Source organism: Octodon degus, unplaced genomic scaffold (genome assembly GCF_000260255.1).
Source record: "Octodon degus isolate 3935 unplaced genomic scaffold, OctDeg1.0 scaffold00168, whole genome shotgun sequence".
Lineage (NCBI taxonomy): Eukaryota > Metazoa > Chordata > Mammalia > Rodentia > Octodontidae > Octodon > Octodon degus.
This window is the reverse complement of record NW_004524744.1, coordinates 1,824,560-1,840,949: the sequence shown is the minus strand read 5'-3', so window position 1 is coordinate 1,840,949 and position 16,390 is coordinate 1,824,560. Positions and strand designations below refer to the sequence as shown.

The window sequence follows — 16,390 nt, the reverse complement described above, 5'->3', positions numbered from 1 at the left end:
ACAGTTTGACCTATATATCTCAACTGTATCATGTACTATTATGAGTATTCTGATTCTCTAAATCTCTAACGCCACTTCCACCTATTCACATGTCCTTTAAAGTTTTATCTCCTTATTCCTTCATCTAACAGTTCCATTCAATTTATTACTTCATTCTGTCTTGCACAAATGAATGGCCATGATTTAGCCCAGGACCCTGAAGGACAGAATGATACTTATCATTTGTTGGAGATGTAAAAAGCCTTTTATGCTTACTGTAATGTATCTATTAACATTATCTCCTAAAAGGACATTTATTCACAAGCTCTATAAATTTCATCTTTAAAAAATTCTACAGATACACTTTTGAAATTAACCAAAAAATAAAAATTATATAATATCCAAAACAGGGAAATATAATGCCTAATACACTATAATTTCTGTATTCTCTCCTAGTCACTTGCTCTTATTCAAAAACAGCTATATGGCCAGTTTGGACATTTCATATGTCCCACAGGTCCATGTGTTAAAAGCTTAGTCCCCATGGTGACACCACTGGGAAGTAGAGGACCTTTAGGAGATGTGGCTTATGGAAGGTTCTTAGGTCATTGGAGCTGCACTCTTGAAGGGATCGTGGGACCCCAGCTTCTTCCCCTTTTGCTTCCTAGCTATGAGGTAAATAATCTGTTCCAACATGTGGTCAATGCATTGCTATCCAGGATCTGTATTATTGTTGTTGACTTTATTCCCCCCAATCTAAAATATTTTCCAAAAATGATGGTACAGATTGGTGCTTACAACTTAGAATGGTTTTTTTGTTTGTTTGTTTTCCAGTCAGGCATGATAGTACATACCTTTAATTCCATCTACTTGGAAGGCTAAGGTTGGAGGATTATGAGTTTGAGACTAAGTCTGGAGTAACTGTGCGAGTCTCTGTCTCAAAATAAGTAAAGGCCAAAGAATAGTTCAGAGGTAGTGTTTACCAAGCATGAATAAGGTACTAGGTTCAACTGCCAGTGCTACAAATGGGAGGAATATAAATTGCAGATTTTAATTTTTTTTATTTTATTATTTATTTATTTAGCAGTACCTGGGATTGAACTCAGGACCCTGTGCTTGCCAAGCAAGCACTACTGAGCTATCTCCCTGGGCCCAATTGCAGATTTTAGAGAGTAAATGTTACCTCTGAATCTGAAGGGTCGAGTGTAGGTGAAGATTCACCTCAAGGGAACCCCAATTTGTACTTTATTTCATGATGAATTTGTCTTTTTAATGTTAAATGTTTTCATTTAGTATATATGATGGTGAAAAGCCCATTCTTTGAAGTTCTTGAATCTGGTTTGAGTACTTATCTCATTTTTTAGTAATGTAACTTTTAAAAATTCTAGTACATATTTTATGGGATCGTTGGAAGGATTAAGAAACTGCTTAATATATAGTACCTGGTATAAATTATAACCTAACAATAACTACATAGTGAGACCCTGTTCAAAAACTCAACAACAACAAAAAAATGCTCATCAACTGATGGATAAAGATGTGATTTTGTTTGTTTTCTTGTCTTCTGAAGGTGGCATTTTTTATACAATTTTATACAAGTATATTTTTTATACTCTAAAGAAGGATAAACCTGAGACATTTCTACCTAAATGGATGCACTCTTTAAAATGAAATAAGTCGGATACACATGTATAACCATCACACTGTTTCTCTGGTATAAGAAATCAAAAATGTATGTAAGGACCAAAATGTATAATGAATATTGTAAAATAGGAAGAAAATCTACAAATGGGAAGGAGAACTAAGGGGGAGCGTAGGGGTAAAGAAAACAAGGAAAAAGAAAAAAAAAAAATAAGAATGGAAAAAATGGAAACAAAGCTTTTGTAAATAAGGAGGGGAAGAGGGATTGAAGGGAGAGTAGAACAATGGGGGGGGAACCAAGTTATATCATGCACACAGGTACAAATTCCCTATGAGTGTGATCATTATGCACACCTAAAATGTACCAATAAACTTAATTAAAAACAAAGAAAAAAATACTTTTCCTCAAAATCAAATGAGACCAGTTTTCACAACGCAATGTCCACGTGATTCCTTCACCAAACTCTGAAAAACTCCCAGCTATTTCAAGCTGATTTTATTTTTTCGGAACCGGGGATTGAACTCCGGCCCTTGTGCTTGCCAGGGAAGCGCTTACTCTACTGAGCCACCTCCCTGGCCCCTTCACCAAACTCTGATTCAGTGCAAAGACAAAAGTTTCTAAAAATAGAGACTCAACTACCTTCCTTCCAGCACAACAGAGAATTTTCTATACTTTGGAAACTTCTCAGTACCTATCTCATCACTGTTAGTTGATAATTCTACAAATAGAGTTTATATTTATAGAACCAAAGCAAATTGTGAGCTTTCTGTATCATGCTTTTACACTGCCAACAAATTCCCCTTGTTTACCTTTAGAAAAACAGCCAAGTTTATTGCACATCAGTAGGAAGAATCTGAAAACTTTGTTACCTGCTTTTAAGTTTGCTGGTAATTTATACCTGTAGAAAATGAAACCAGAAAATGTTTATTTACACTGACAAAGAGGGAACAAGGTTATATTACCTTTTGGTCTGTGATTACCAAATTCACCAGGAGCAGGGACTTTCACAGGAGTTGCTGAACTTTGAATGGTCAGCACACTGGGAGTGGCAGTAGTACAGTTGGCCTTTGGTCTTTGTCTTGGTGCGATTGAGGTTTCTGTTGGTCCAATGGTATCTGTTATTCTACAATAGAGAACACATTTTGTTCTGAATATTGGGATTATTTCTAATCTACTTTTTTTCTGTAAAATATCTCAAGAGATGCGTTTAATTATTATAAATGATCACTTTGTTCTCTTGGCTTCCTTCTAAGTCTCAAACAGTACATGTTTAATGATGACCACACAGGAAAAAAATTAAAATTAACCATTTTCTTTAAAACAGGATGCTATTATTTATAATTTACTGTAGAAGGTGCTGGAAAACAGTATGATCCTAAAGATTACCTCTAATGAAATGAGATGACACTGAGAGAAAACAAACAAAAACCTTCTCACAGGGTTTGTAAAAAGAAATAAAAACCAACTCTTTGAAGAGAAACAGGAAGAAATAACTTCCCCTAACTTGGACTCTTTAATTTACATATTTATCATTTTTTCTTTCTAGAAGTTCAATATAAACTTAAATACTTTCCAAGTGGGTCAATTTTTCACTTTCCAACATGATTAGCCATAAAATCTCTTCATTAAATTATCTCAACACATTTTAAAATGATTTAATACTTAAAAAGTTTTACGTACATATGACTTATTAAACTCCCAGCCACCATATGTAAAGAAAACTCTATCTATATTGCAAACCTGGACTGAAAGACACTAATTACTACATCATTTTTACCGTGCCTTCCTAATATCTACATACACCACAAGAGGGAACTCAGTTAACAACTCTTTCCAACAGGAAAGACAAAATTAAGTCAGATTTTTAAAAAGCATAGAAATACATGGTGTGTTGTCTTCTAAACAATAACATTTTAAATGAGCTAAGGCAATAATAAAAGATCATTTATACATACAGACAATTATCTCATTTTAACAAGTATTTATAAATTCAAATTAGAATGTGGCACTAAAATCAATGGTATATTACCTAATCTCAAGTAATTTGGAAGAAACATTGTATACAATCATTTTTGTTTAGCTCTCCATTTGTTATTAGTGGGTTGTACAGGCTAAACTTCACCTTTCTACATTTCTGGTCTAAACTGCTCTTTAGAAATACACAACAGGCATGATCATAGAGGAATCTTCTAAAAAGCATGTTACAAGTCAGGAAGGCCTTGTTCAATCTATGTCTTATTTATTCAATAATGCATTAATATTTAAGGTATATTACTGATGTCCACCATATAACATTCTATCCTCAAAGAATTTATAGGACACATTGAAAGATAAGGCATGTGTTGGTGAAAATATAATAAAACCCAAGAGTCAAATACTCAGAGCCAAGATAGTGCTGCCAAGAGTTTCATGAAGTAATTCTATCCTTTATGTGGCTGAAGAAAAGACTTCAGGCAGGTACTAAAGATTGACAATTTTAAATAAATATTATTTCATTAAACAGCAAACAAAAAGGCTAAACATTCTCTGTGAAGGACGGCAAAAAATACCTTGGACAGATTAAGCAGAGAAGCAAAACCTGGACTGAAAGACACTAATTACTACATCAACACTGCTACACTCTTGTACTGTCTCATTTTTACCATGCCTTCCTAGTGTCATTTTCTGTGCTTCCCTCCTCAGGGTCACTTGAACAATCTTCCTAAAAAAGACCTCTCTCCTCCTTAAACTCCTTCAATGTGACCTTCTGCCAAAGCACATTTCCATCTTTTGGGCACATATGTCAAGTAAACTTCACATGTTTAACGGTATCAAGAACATATGTCAAGTTTGGGTCTCTGAGAAGTAGGGTGCCACAGACTGAAGGCAGGGTGGGTGGGTTAAAATATTCATTAATGTCTGCTAAATAAGGAAATTATTTCTGTAAAGATTCTTCCTTTAAAATACGGCATTTACATGAAAAACCTAATTTGTAATATTTTTATACACATTTACATTTTTTCAAATCCTAGCAAACATCTGAATGACTGATCAGTACCACTGAACTTTGTATTTTAATATACATAAGGCACAGAATTAAAATACTACAATAAGCTCTACAAATTTATTAACTGATTAAAATCATAAAAACTATATACATTAATAGGCTACCAGGTTGCATTTTGACATGTATATATAGTTTAAAATAAACACTGAAAATACAAATGGAATTATTTCATTTGTTTATGATTGTATAGCTACAATTTTTGTCATAGTTAAAACATTCAAATCATTCTTGTTCAGTTGACTCATTTTTAATGTGCAACTGCCTTTTTAAAGATTTACTGATCAACTGTTAAAAACAAGTAACAATAAAATACAACTAACAAATCTTACAATAATTCATAATTACCACTCAATAATAACAATGACTACTAACTAAAGTTCTGTCACACAAAGGAGAGACTGCCAGATTGCTGCAGGATAGATGTAACTTTATCCCTTCCTTAAGACACCACTTTGAAATTGAGAGAAGATACTTTTAGAGTGATATTAGAACATTTTAAAGTCATAAATGATATTTTAACAATTTATTAGTAAAGATTATGTCTAACACAACTCATAACCAAGTCAGAGCTGACTGGAAGTTCAGGATTCACTGACCTCAAGACAAAGCCCTAATTTCTCAGCACGCTGCATGAACCTGGTTGCCTGTGACTGACATGTTCCTATCACACTAACCTCCTTCTCACTATTCCCCAGGACTTTCTCTTACATGACAGACCTATACTATCACCAGGACCATCACTGCCTGACTGCCCGCCTGCATTAGTTTCATTCCAACACCTCCAAGGTACTAAGAACTCAATCCTTCAAGAAAGAATTCTGCAACCCTCAAAGAAAGCATTCCTTTCACCCTTTTGTCTTCCCTGCTCCCAGGCTTTTGCCTTCCTTCTCACTCTCAGAGTGGTACACACATTGTGTATCAGGTTGTAATTGTTTACAATTACAATGGCAAACTTCCTGGAAATAACTATTTCTTCTTCTCTGTAATTCCAGTAAATGAATCTTGCATATATTATATTTTTATATATCAAATAATTAGCATAAGATACAATACAAAAACAGGTATAACCCAGAAATTTCCCCAAATGCAATACTACCTTGTCTGATAATCAAAGAGCTGATCCTGTTTATTAACTTTTACACTCAAAAATGTTAAGTACAGAAACAAGCCATTAAAAGTTAACATGATACAGCTGTTTTTTGAGACAAGGCCTCACTACACAGTTCAGGTTAGTCTTGCTATGTAGCACACGTTGGATTGAATTTGTGACCATCTTCCTGCCTCAGCCTCCCAAGTGCTAGGATTATAAGTGTGCACCACCATGCCCAGCTCACATAATATTCTTCAAACTCTTATATTAGATATAAATCCTGAATCTAATATTCAAAAGGTTTCTACTTGCTATTATGGTTTGTGTCTAGTTGTTTCCCCAAAACCTCACATGGGCACAAGGTAGGGCGTTCTGGAGGTGGCTGAATCTAGAGTGTATGATACTGGGATTAGGGATGAGATGCTGAGCTTCTTCAAGGTGTGATGCTTAGGATTACAAGTGCTCCACTCTGGGTGTACGTGACCAGGTAAGTAGTCTGGGTAGGATATGAGAGTGAAAGAGGGCTGCTGTCATCGCTTGCTATTTCCTAATTCACTCCCAAGAACTCTTTCTCTTCCATGATGCCCCTCTGCATGCCACCCTGCTTTGGAGCCACCCAACTATGAACTGAAACCTCTACAAATGATGAGCCAAATACACCTCTCCATTTTAACACTGGGTGTTGGGTGTTTTGTCTGAGAACTGCGAAAAGTAACTAAAACACTTGCTATTTAAACCACAAGCCACAAGCAACATACATTTTTTTAAATGGGCAAAGATGATATTTTATCAATGACATTTGCTAGGGTTAAAACAAGACCTACTGAACAATTTTCTTGAAATGCCCTTTTAATTTCAATTTTATCATAGCTTTGCCTACCTGGCTTTCATTTGGCTTTTCCTAGCAGCTGCTTCAGTAGCAGTCATAGGTTCAGGGAGAGCTGAAGGAATTGAAGAATTCTTGGAAGAAAAAAAATAAAACTTTTAGTTTTTAAGTACAAAAAGTTTTATTAAGCTATGGACAAGTTACTGAACTTAAAAAATGTTACCTTCGAGATATTATTTTCCCACCAGAAACCTACAAATTATTCACATGTATCTGCCATATCTACTCTGTAAATATCACTAAATATCATATACATGTCACTTTCCCCCAGAAAGTTTTGGTAAACTACACAAAATATCTCTGGATGCAATGCACAGATGGATAAAACTTAGGTAAAAATGAATATACTTTTAAATCAATGACTGTTCTCCACTTGAGAAAAAGTTAATGCCAAGGGTGAAGATAAAGTTTCTAGCTATTATATCACAAATAATTTTCAGAAAGTGGGGAAAAAGGGCTTTATTTGTTTGTATCCAGTATTTGACTCAAGGGAGGCAATCATTAAGTATTACCTAAGTAGAAGTTTAAAAATCAAGTAAAATGGCTTCATTAGCAGAATGAATAGTTGCAACTTCAACAGGGAAAATATTAAATTGACATGGCAAAAACAAAAATAAATTCATGCTATTTTTTTAAAGTAGTGGGTTGAGTTATACATAAAATAAACATGTTAAGAAGTCAGGCCAGGGCCGGCCGAATAGCTCAACAGATTAAAGCGCCTGCTTACGCAGACGCAGCAGATGGGGCTGGATCCCTAGACGTGCCGGCCCCACCCAGGGCACCAAATAAAATTAGAGATGGTAGCATACGCATGTAATCCCAGCTCTTGGGAGGCTGAACACAGGCAGATCACTATGAGTCTAATCTATGCAGTGAGACCCTGTAGACCTTATAACTAAAATACAAAAAAAAAAAAAAAAAAAAAGGCCAGAATGACTTTTATGAAATTGAGAATGGCTTAAAATCAGTGATTCTAGCAAACTTTATTAAAATAAGCAGAGATTTGCATACAGTTCATCTGAAGTAGTCAATGTAGTATGTAAATAGCAAAAAGCATTCAAAGCCTTTGCATATATTAACTATTTATAAATGAACACCTTTCATGCACTATGGATTCTGAGTTGTAATTAGTCATAATCTTTACAATTACTAGTTTTGTGTTTTGGGGGGGATAACCTCAAAAATATGCAAGACCAATCACTGATACAGATAAAATAAACTGAGGCCTTTCTATTTACAATGTCTTTGCTATTTGCACTAAAGGTCTGCAAATTTTCTCATTTAACAGAGTATTTAGTGTCTGTCTAAACAAATTTTTCATCATACCTCTAGGCAAAATGAAACAAACTAGTCAGTCATTTTGATTAAATAGCTAGACCTAAAACAATGAGTGAAATGTCTATGTTAGATGGTCATTATATTTTGCTCTTAAATGAAACATATTGTTTAGGGTACTTCAAGACACAGGTTGGGAAACATGGCTTTTTATCAAAACTATAATCATAATCATAGCGTAAGACCACCTGTCATAAACAATTAACAATCAGAGTCTATACACATGTACATGATAAAATGGATTTTCAATTCATACCGCTACTTAAAATACTACTCACATTGATGTTGGATACTGGACAATCCTTTTTGGCAAATTTAAAAGCAAAATAAGATACTTGAAATATATCAGGTCTATGCTCTGGGTCTGGTTCAAGCATGAACCCTGTAAGAATAAATCAAATGTTAAGACATTTTATAAAAATGTCTCTGTTCCATTCAAAAATCAATGACTAGCAAATTTCGTTAATATTTCAGAAAGTAAAAAATTGCCTGTAATTGCAGCACCCAGGAGGCTGAAGCAGAAGGATGGCTGAGTCTGAGACCGGCCTGGGCTAAAAGAAAGCCCCAAGTTAGCCTGAACTACTGTATCAAAAGTACAAAAGTAAACACAAAAGTCTCTCTCAAATAAATAAAATTATAAGTCAAAATTAAACTCAGATCAGCTAAAAACACAGCAATGTGACAATTAATATTGAGCGCAAAACTTTGGAAATTTATCTGGGAATTCTGGGGTACATTTTAAAAAGTACAAAAGCTCTACATGTAACACTGCCTCATACATTTAAAATGCTAACATAACATTTTTAAAAGTTACTCTTTATATTTTAACACCATTGTTAGATTGAAATAACTAAAAACATTTTAATTCAAATATCACTTTATATTTAACCAAAAAGACTTGAGGACTCTACAAGGTCATATCCCCAAAATAAATCATATTTTATTTTGATACCAAAAATATTAAATGTTTTAGAAGCAACAACAGAGTATAAAATTCTATAGAAGTAAATTTAACACTGCTTATTCATACGATTTTTAAAACCAAGAAATAAGAAACATAAAATTCATGAAATTAAGAACATGTTTTTCTACTATAACAAATACATTTGGCTTTTAAGATTTCAGTTCAACAGCAGCTAATTCTATTATTTGTTCCTATAAAAGCAAGAACTGGCACATAAAATTATTAGGATTTTTAATATATGAGAAAATTAGGACTAACAATTCATTGAGGGCTTGGACAGACAAAATAATGAGGACAGTAAGCAAAGAACATACAATGATTCTAAATATAGCCCTAAAATTTAGATCTCTGCTTTCTAGCTGTCAGTATAAATAGGGCAACAAGATCCATTACACGAATCACAGAATCCTTCACACACACACATAAAAAAAAAACAAACCAGGTGCTAAATAAAAGTGTTCCTGCTATGAGAGCAGAGAGTATTCTCCCTAGGGTCTTTGGGCTCACACTGAGTGAACAGTGAACACCATCTTGAGACACTGCAGTGATGCAGGACTTCCTCTTACCCCATCCTGCCACGTGGACTGGTGGCATAAACCTAAATGCCGGTCAAACCAAAGAAACTTGAAAGGATCAAAGGCACGGCATAATAATGTACTTCACCAGAGGCCCTAGCTCAATCCATGAGAATTGTTTTAAGTACCTAGAGAGAAACAGTACGATCCTTCTAGCAATTCTAACTGGTTTTTATTTCTTTTCTTTCATCATAGTTGAGAAGCATCAAGTAGAAGGAAACAAATTTTAAGATTTTCCTGTTCTAACCAACAACGGTACAAGTAGGTCTCTCTCAAATTAAGCATTTACTACATCCTTTAATTATTAGGTAATTAGGCTAGAAGTAGACATTATAAGAAAACAAAATGAACTTCTGGTAGCCCTGGTTGATGCTCAGCCATGCCCTTCCACGTTTCTGCCTTGGAGGCAGCTAATCAAGTGACTGGCCATGAGTTATACTTCTCCTTTAGGTTGTGCATATTGAGTGCTATGTCCCAATGACAGGAAAGTTGACTAATACAAAACATTGGTACCAGGAATGAGGCTATTGCTAGGCCAGTACCTAACTGCAGACTAGACATTTTTGGAAATAGTTTGCAGGAGAAATTTGGAAAAGTCAGGAAATGTGGGCTATAAGAGCCTTAGAATTCCATGAGAAGAGCCTGGCTTGCCAGAGCTCAGAAGACTACAATGCTATTAGGAATGTTCAGGAGGATTCACTTAGAAAAAAGGACTCTATGGGCAGCTAGACTAGAGGCCATGTGTGTTTCAGTCAGGTAAATAATTTCTGTATATTTGCACATATCCTCAGGAAGCTGGTGATGCCAGGAATGCGGAAGGTCTGCTGAGGAAAGCTACAGTCCAGAAGAGATGTCACAAGGACTATAAAAGGCAAAGCCACAGGGCTGAACCCACACAACTCCTCTGGAACTCACATCTTACCAACACGTGCCTGGGATGCCAAATATGGAGTTATAAGACATAATATTTGCCCTCCTGGGCTATGGTTTCGCTTTCATCCAATTGTTTTCTATCTCTATCCTTTCATTTGGAATGAGAATGTTTCTCCTGTGCTATGTGCCTCGGTATTATGTACCTTTTTTATTTTTACAGAGGTTTACAATTAAGAATTCCCTTGGAGTTTCAGAAGAGACTTGGACTTTAAAAAATGTTGTAACTGCTGAGACTTTGAAGAGAGGTTTCAGTAGGATGAAAATTATATCATGTTAGGCAGAATTATGATTTATTTATCTGGAGAATATTACTTAAGGAGATATGTTTGGGAGTCAAGTTAACAAGTGGTGGAATGTGACAATTTACACATTCACAATAGGGCCCTAACTCATAAGTCTTGCTGCCAGGCATCTCTGATTTGAGTAGACTATCCCATCAGGTGACCTGAACCATCATTGGTGCATGTATAACTGTCCCTCTGGGAGTGGCTTGTACTGATTCTTAGAGCATGTTTAATTATAATAATGCAAAGAAAGATACTGATTTAGCAGAACAGATATGTCATATTACAGTTCCTTAAGAAAAACACTAAGATATTAAAAAATTATAATACAGTTAATTTGTGGTATAGCAATTATAAATGCATACTGTTTATACCAGGAATGGGGTACTTGTAAGACTTCCACGTAGAGTATTAATTACTAAACTATTAACTTCCAAAGAAATGCCATAGGCACAGATTATAGTAATGCCATATTATCTATAAAAATATATCCGTTGAGGCTGGGGAGATAGTTCGATAGTCTAAGCATCTGCCAGGCAAGTGCAAGGACCCAGGTTTGATCCCCAGTACAGCATGTCATGCCAGATTCACACCATGCCTGCCAACAAACTAGGCCTGGTGGTGCATGCCTTTAATCTCAGCACTGAGGAGTCTAAGATAGGAGGATCACAATAAGTCTGAGATGCATAGCAAGACCCTGTACCAAATAAATAATTAAAAAATATATATCTTTGAGGGAAAAGTAGATTAAAGAATACATGTGCACAGTTAACTCAAGTGGTATTAGGTGCTTAAGTTGAAAACAAAAGAGCAGAGAAATCTACAAAACACTCTTCTTTCATGAATCATACAAGGCCATTACTACTGATTCAGATTCCACTATAAATATAAAATCAACTTCTCTAAAAATTCAGCCATATAAAACCAAAAGGTCCTCAGAGTGCAGTGCCAGCCCTGCTCTTGGGGTGTGCTGAGACCACAATTGAGACTGGGCATGGTGGCACGCACCTGTAATCCTAGCTCTTGGGAGGCTGAAAACAGGAAAATCACTATGAGTACAATCTACACAGAGAGACTCTGCACACCCTGTAGACCCTGTCCTAAATTCATTAAAAAAAAAAAAGGTATTTCTCTGCTCATCTTGTGTAAATCTTCCTAGTCACACAAAATTAATCCTACAACCTGAGAACACAAAACAGTCTCAAAATTGACAGTTGTATATGATTAAACTACAATACTTCCTACTGATATTACATATCTGATTAAGACACACTTATTCAAGGCAGCTGAATTACGTTTATACTATTATTACATAGGGAAGTACAACAGCCTTGCATATTCCAACAAAAATAGCAATTAACAAAGTAACAGCAGCCAGGCTGTATTATGTTTTAATCAAGGATCTAAGCCAATATTACCATTAAGTTATACGAAACAATGGATCCATTCCTGGACTGTTGAAGAAAGTTAAACTAGCATCTCTACTCAACAAATTTAAAGAAAAAAATACTTTGGCCAGGATTACACCTGTAATCCTAGCACTGTAAGAAGCTAAAGCAGGAGGATCATAAGTTTGTGCCCAGTATGGACAATTTAGCAACTCAGTGAGACCCTGTCTCAAAAGTATAAAACATAAAATAGAAAGGCTAGAGATATACCTCAGTGCAAAGGCTGTTTGTTTAATCCCAATACTACAACCTCACCAAGAAAAGGTCTTTCAAGACTTCCTGCTTAAAAGTTTCTGTGATTACATTTATAAGAATTGAGCTGAAAAAAAATCACCCACTATTCTTTTTCAATGTTTATATAACTGCTCTAATTTTGCAGAAAATATTTCAAGCATCAACTTATTATTTTGTCTATCAACCTTAAAATATTATGACAGAGATTTACACGTTAGGTATATATGCCCTCCAAATCTTATTCCATGGAGCATGGAAATGAAACAAAATTTAATAGCTAATAATCAATGTTTAATCATCAATAAGACACTAAGCTACTATTCTGATGCCAGGAGAGCACATTTGGGATACTCCTAGTTAGTGATCATAGTTTTCTCTCCACAACTGTCCAACATCCAAGGAAACTCTAGCTTCATCTTTGATTTATTTACAAAGTGAACTAAAATGTCTTGAGAATTCTCTTCCAAAAATTATAAGAAAGGAGGGCCGGCGGTATAGCTCAGCGGACTAAGCGCTTGCTTAGGTAAGCACAGGGGCCAGGGATCAATACCTGGCTCCGCCTGCCGTGCCGCCCCACCTTCAGGTGCGCTGAGCCAGCGACAGAGTCCAGGCGCGGTGGTGCGCGCCTGTAATCCCAGCACTTGGGAGGCAGAAATCAGGAGAATCGCTACTAATGTGGGCTATGTAGTGAGACCCTGAAACCAAAAAAAAAAAAAAAAGAAAATCCAAAAATTATAAGGAAGGGCCAGCCAAATAGCTCAGCAGATTAAAGCACCTGCAAGCAGGAAAAAGGCAGGGGGTTCGATTCCCCAGGCCTGTGATGCCAGCCCCGCCCCTGGAATGCATTGAGACAAGGCATGGTGGTGCACACCTGTAATCCCAGCTCTTGGGAGGCTGTAAACAGGTGGATCACTACGAGTCCGATGTAGTAGTGAGACCCTGAACACCCTGTAGACCCTTCCCTAAAATAAAAAAAAAATTAAAAAAAAATTATATATATGAAAAAAGAGTGAGAGAATAGATCAAATAAAATTGTCCAGGAATTGATAACTGAGGCTGGGTAGTAGTACAAAAATGAACTGTATTTTTACTATCTACATATGCATGTATATTTTAATCACTATAATAAATTTAAGTATATGCAAACATGTAGTTCCTGGTTCCCCACAGGACAGGTATTAAACTCTAAGCACAATGCATGAGCAAAACTAAAGAAGCCATAAGACAGTAACAACTAAGCAGACCCAACAGAAAGTATTCTTTATAAAATACATTTTTTCCTCCTCTCTCACATTCTTTGTGTGTGTGTGTGTGTGTGTGTGTGTGCGTGCGTGTGTGTATTTTAGGGAAGGGTCTACAGAGTGTTCAGGGTCTCACTACTACAAAATAAAGTGTACAAAATAAAAAGGTAAAAAATAATTTAGTAGTTACATCTTAAAAGTACCTCCTGGGATTCTATGACAATTTATAGTAAACCTTTGGTTGATTCACCATGACTGGAAAATTCTGCTTCAAAGCATCCAAAGAAACCTCCAATGACTAAGAGCGGATGCTCTGTCCTTCACCCAGGCTATCAGAAATCAGGTTAGCTCAGGAAAACTTATGATAATGTTACTAAAGCTATTGTAGTGGCAGTTGTCACAGCAGTGATGAGGGCAGTATTAAATTCTCCTACAAGTACTTACACATTTGCAGAAACATTTTCCATAATACATTTAATTCTAACAGTAGCTCTAAAAGTTAAGTATTTTTAATATGCCCACAGGGAGACTGACATCAATGAAGACACCCAATGTTCCATGTCAAATAAGTCACAGAGAATGTAAACCAAGGCTGTTTGGCACAGGTCTTATTTGTCCTTAATCTCCTCAAGCACCTTGCAACAAGAATTTATAGGAGACTCACTCTTTATAAATATTCTGTAATCCCCTTAGTAATGATTTTGATTCTTCGCTGAATGTTTTCTAAACTCTTTTCAACTCTTAGATCCAAAAATGGAAAGTGCTTCTTTCCCAACCCCCATGGCAACCTAATTACTTGTCTACAGGGAAAGTCAACACAGACTAAGAAGAGAACGCTAAATAATTACTCCTGCTTTTTCAGAAAAAAGCGTACAGGAAAGAAAAATAAGTTAAGCTGAGTTTTATGGATAACAGATACTAGTAACAATGACCTTATATGAATTACTGATAACAAAAATTCATATTCAAATAATTTGGTAGCCACAAACCATAACTATACAATTAAACCATAAAACAAAGATTTGTCATGACTATTTTTTTTAACTATTTTCAGAAATTGTGGAAGCAAACAGTATTATTACTATTAATACTGAAACCATGTTTTTGTACCTTATCTAAATATGTGGGAACAATTATATTGCATTAATAGACATTGGAGGATAAAAAGTTTTACATTCTATAACTGAATACAGCTACATAATATTCTTGGTTTTCTGAATGTGGGATTTATTTAAGAGAGAGAGAGAGAGAGAGAGAGAGAGAGTGTCTGTGTGTGCGCGCGCATGCACGGGGTCTCACTAAACAGCTCAGACTTTTAGTGATCCTCCTGATTTCTGCCTCCCTAGTGCTGGAATTACAGGCTTGTACCACCATGCCTGGACTCCATCACCAGCTCAGCACGCCTGGGGGAGGGGCCAGCACAGCAAGCAGTGCCAGGGATCGAACCCTGGCCCCTGCATTTACCTAAGCAAGCGCTTAGTCCACTGAGATATATTGCTGGCCCTACGAATATAGGATTTATTTAAAAGCAATGTAAATCACTAGCTACATAACATAAACACATAGGATAAAGAATAGTGTTGCAAAGTATCCAAATGTTTTTTAGAAAACATATTATAGGTAAATATGTTGTTTTTTAAAATTTCTACTTTATTAAACATTGACTACTCAAGACAAAATTTATAAAATATAAAACACTTCGACAGGAAGTAAAGTTTATAGATATTATAATTTCAGATTGACTTGAATACTTTTTCCCTCCTTAACAGTAGGAAGCAGAGGAGAAATTGAACAGAGTTTTCACACTGAACTACATTCCCAAGCCTTTTTAAACAATATTCTTATTCTGAGATAGGGTTTTGCTAAATTTCTAAATTGCCTATGCAAGGCTCCAATCTGTAATCCTCCTGTTGAGATTACAGACATGCACCACCTGGCCTAGCTTAACTGTTCTTACGTTATTCAACGTATTTTATTTTTGGCATAAATTTATACCAGAAATGACAAAAATAAATCTGTACATTTGTTGACAAAAAAGGGAAGTATTTGGTGGATTATAAAGCATCAATTAACTAAAGTCCAAAGAGAATTTAAAATTAGTATTTATCTTGTCTACTTTCCCATTACACATACACCCCCACGAGGGAGCTGCTTAACCCAAGAAAGTATTTATTAACTAAATCACGTATTAGTCTATTAACTGCCCAATGAAAACAGTCAGAGAAACTAAGATACTGCAAAAATTCAAACTTCAATTATTACTAAAATATTACCCTTCAGCAAAATAGTGTTTATAGCTACAATGACTTACAAAAATCAAATCCTGCAAAAAAGGGCTAAAACTCAACTCGCAAGTGCAAACAGAAATTAAGCTCTTCAGTCTATGCTTAACCATTTGACATGGCCGGTTTATCGTGCTTTTGATCTTACAAAATCTGTCAATAAAATGGAAAAGCAACTAGATAAGATAAAGAAGGCTATGGGTCTAATGTTCAAAAATAATTTATGCATTGTAAAAAAAATTACATTGTGTAAAATAGCACACCAGAAGTACAGGATTCATGGGAAAAATAGAAGACTCATAGTACCCCATTTTAAAAGTATGTAACTGTCAGAGGAGACTGACAAAAAACATTAACTGGTCCGAGAAAGGTAACTTCAACTGCTCAGACAGGTAGCTCAACTCAGAGGAGGCTCCTCAAGGATGTAAAGCACACCAAACAATGTTGGCAA

The 16,390-nt window shown here is 35.5% G+C and overlaps 1 protein-coding gene across 2 annotated transcripts in view; it reads right to left on the bottom strand.

The window, feature by feature from the left end:
• Positions 1 to 16,390, bottom strand: part of Bmp2k (BMP2 inducible kinase) — a 126,249-nt gene that overhangs the window by 40,749 nt on the left and 69,110 nt on the right. For both annotated transcript variants that reach the window (XM_004643188.2, XM_023703301.1), the window contains exons 8-10: positions 8,257 to 8,360; positions 6,638 to 6,717; positions 2,584 to 2,744 (exon numbers count right to left, since the gene is read on the bottom strand). In XM_004643188.2, coding sequence (XP_004643245.1) covers positions 2,584 to 2,744; positions 6,638 to 6,717; positions 8,257 to 8,360 — 345 coding nt within the window. The remainder of the gene's footprint in view (positions 1 to 2,583; positions 2,745 to 6,637; positions 6,718 to 8,256; positions 8,361 to 16,390) is intronic.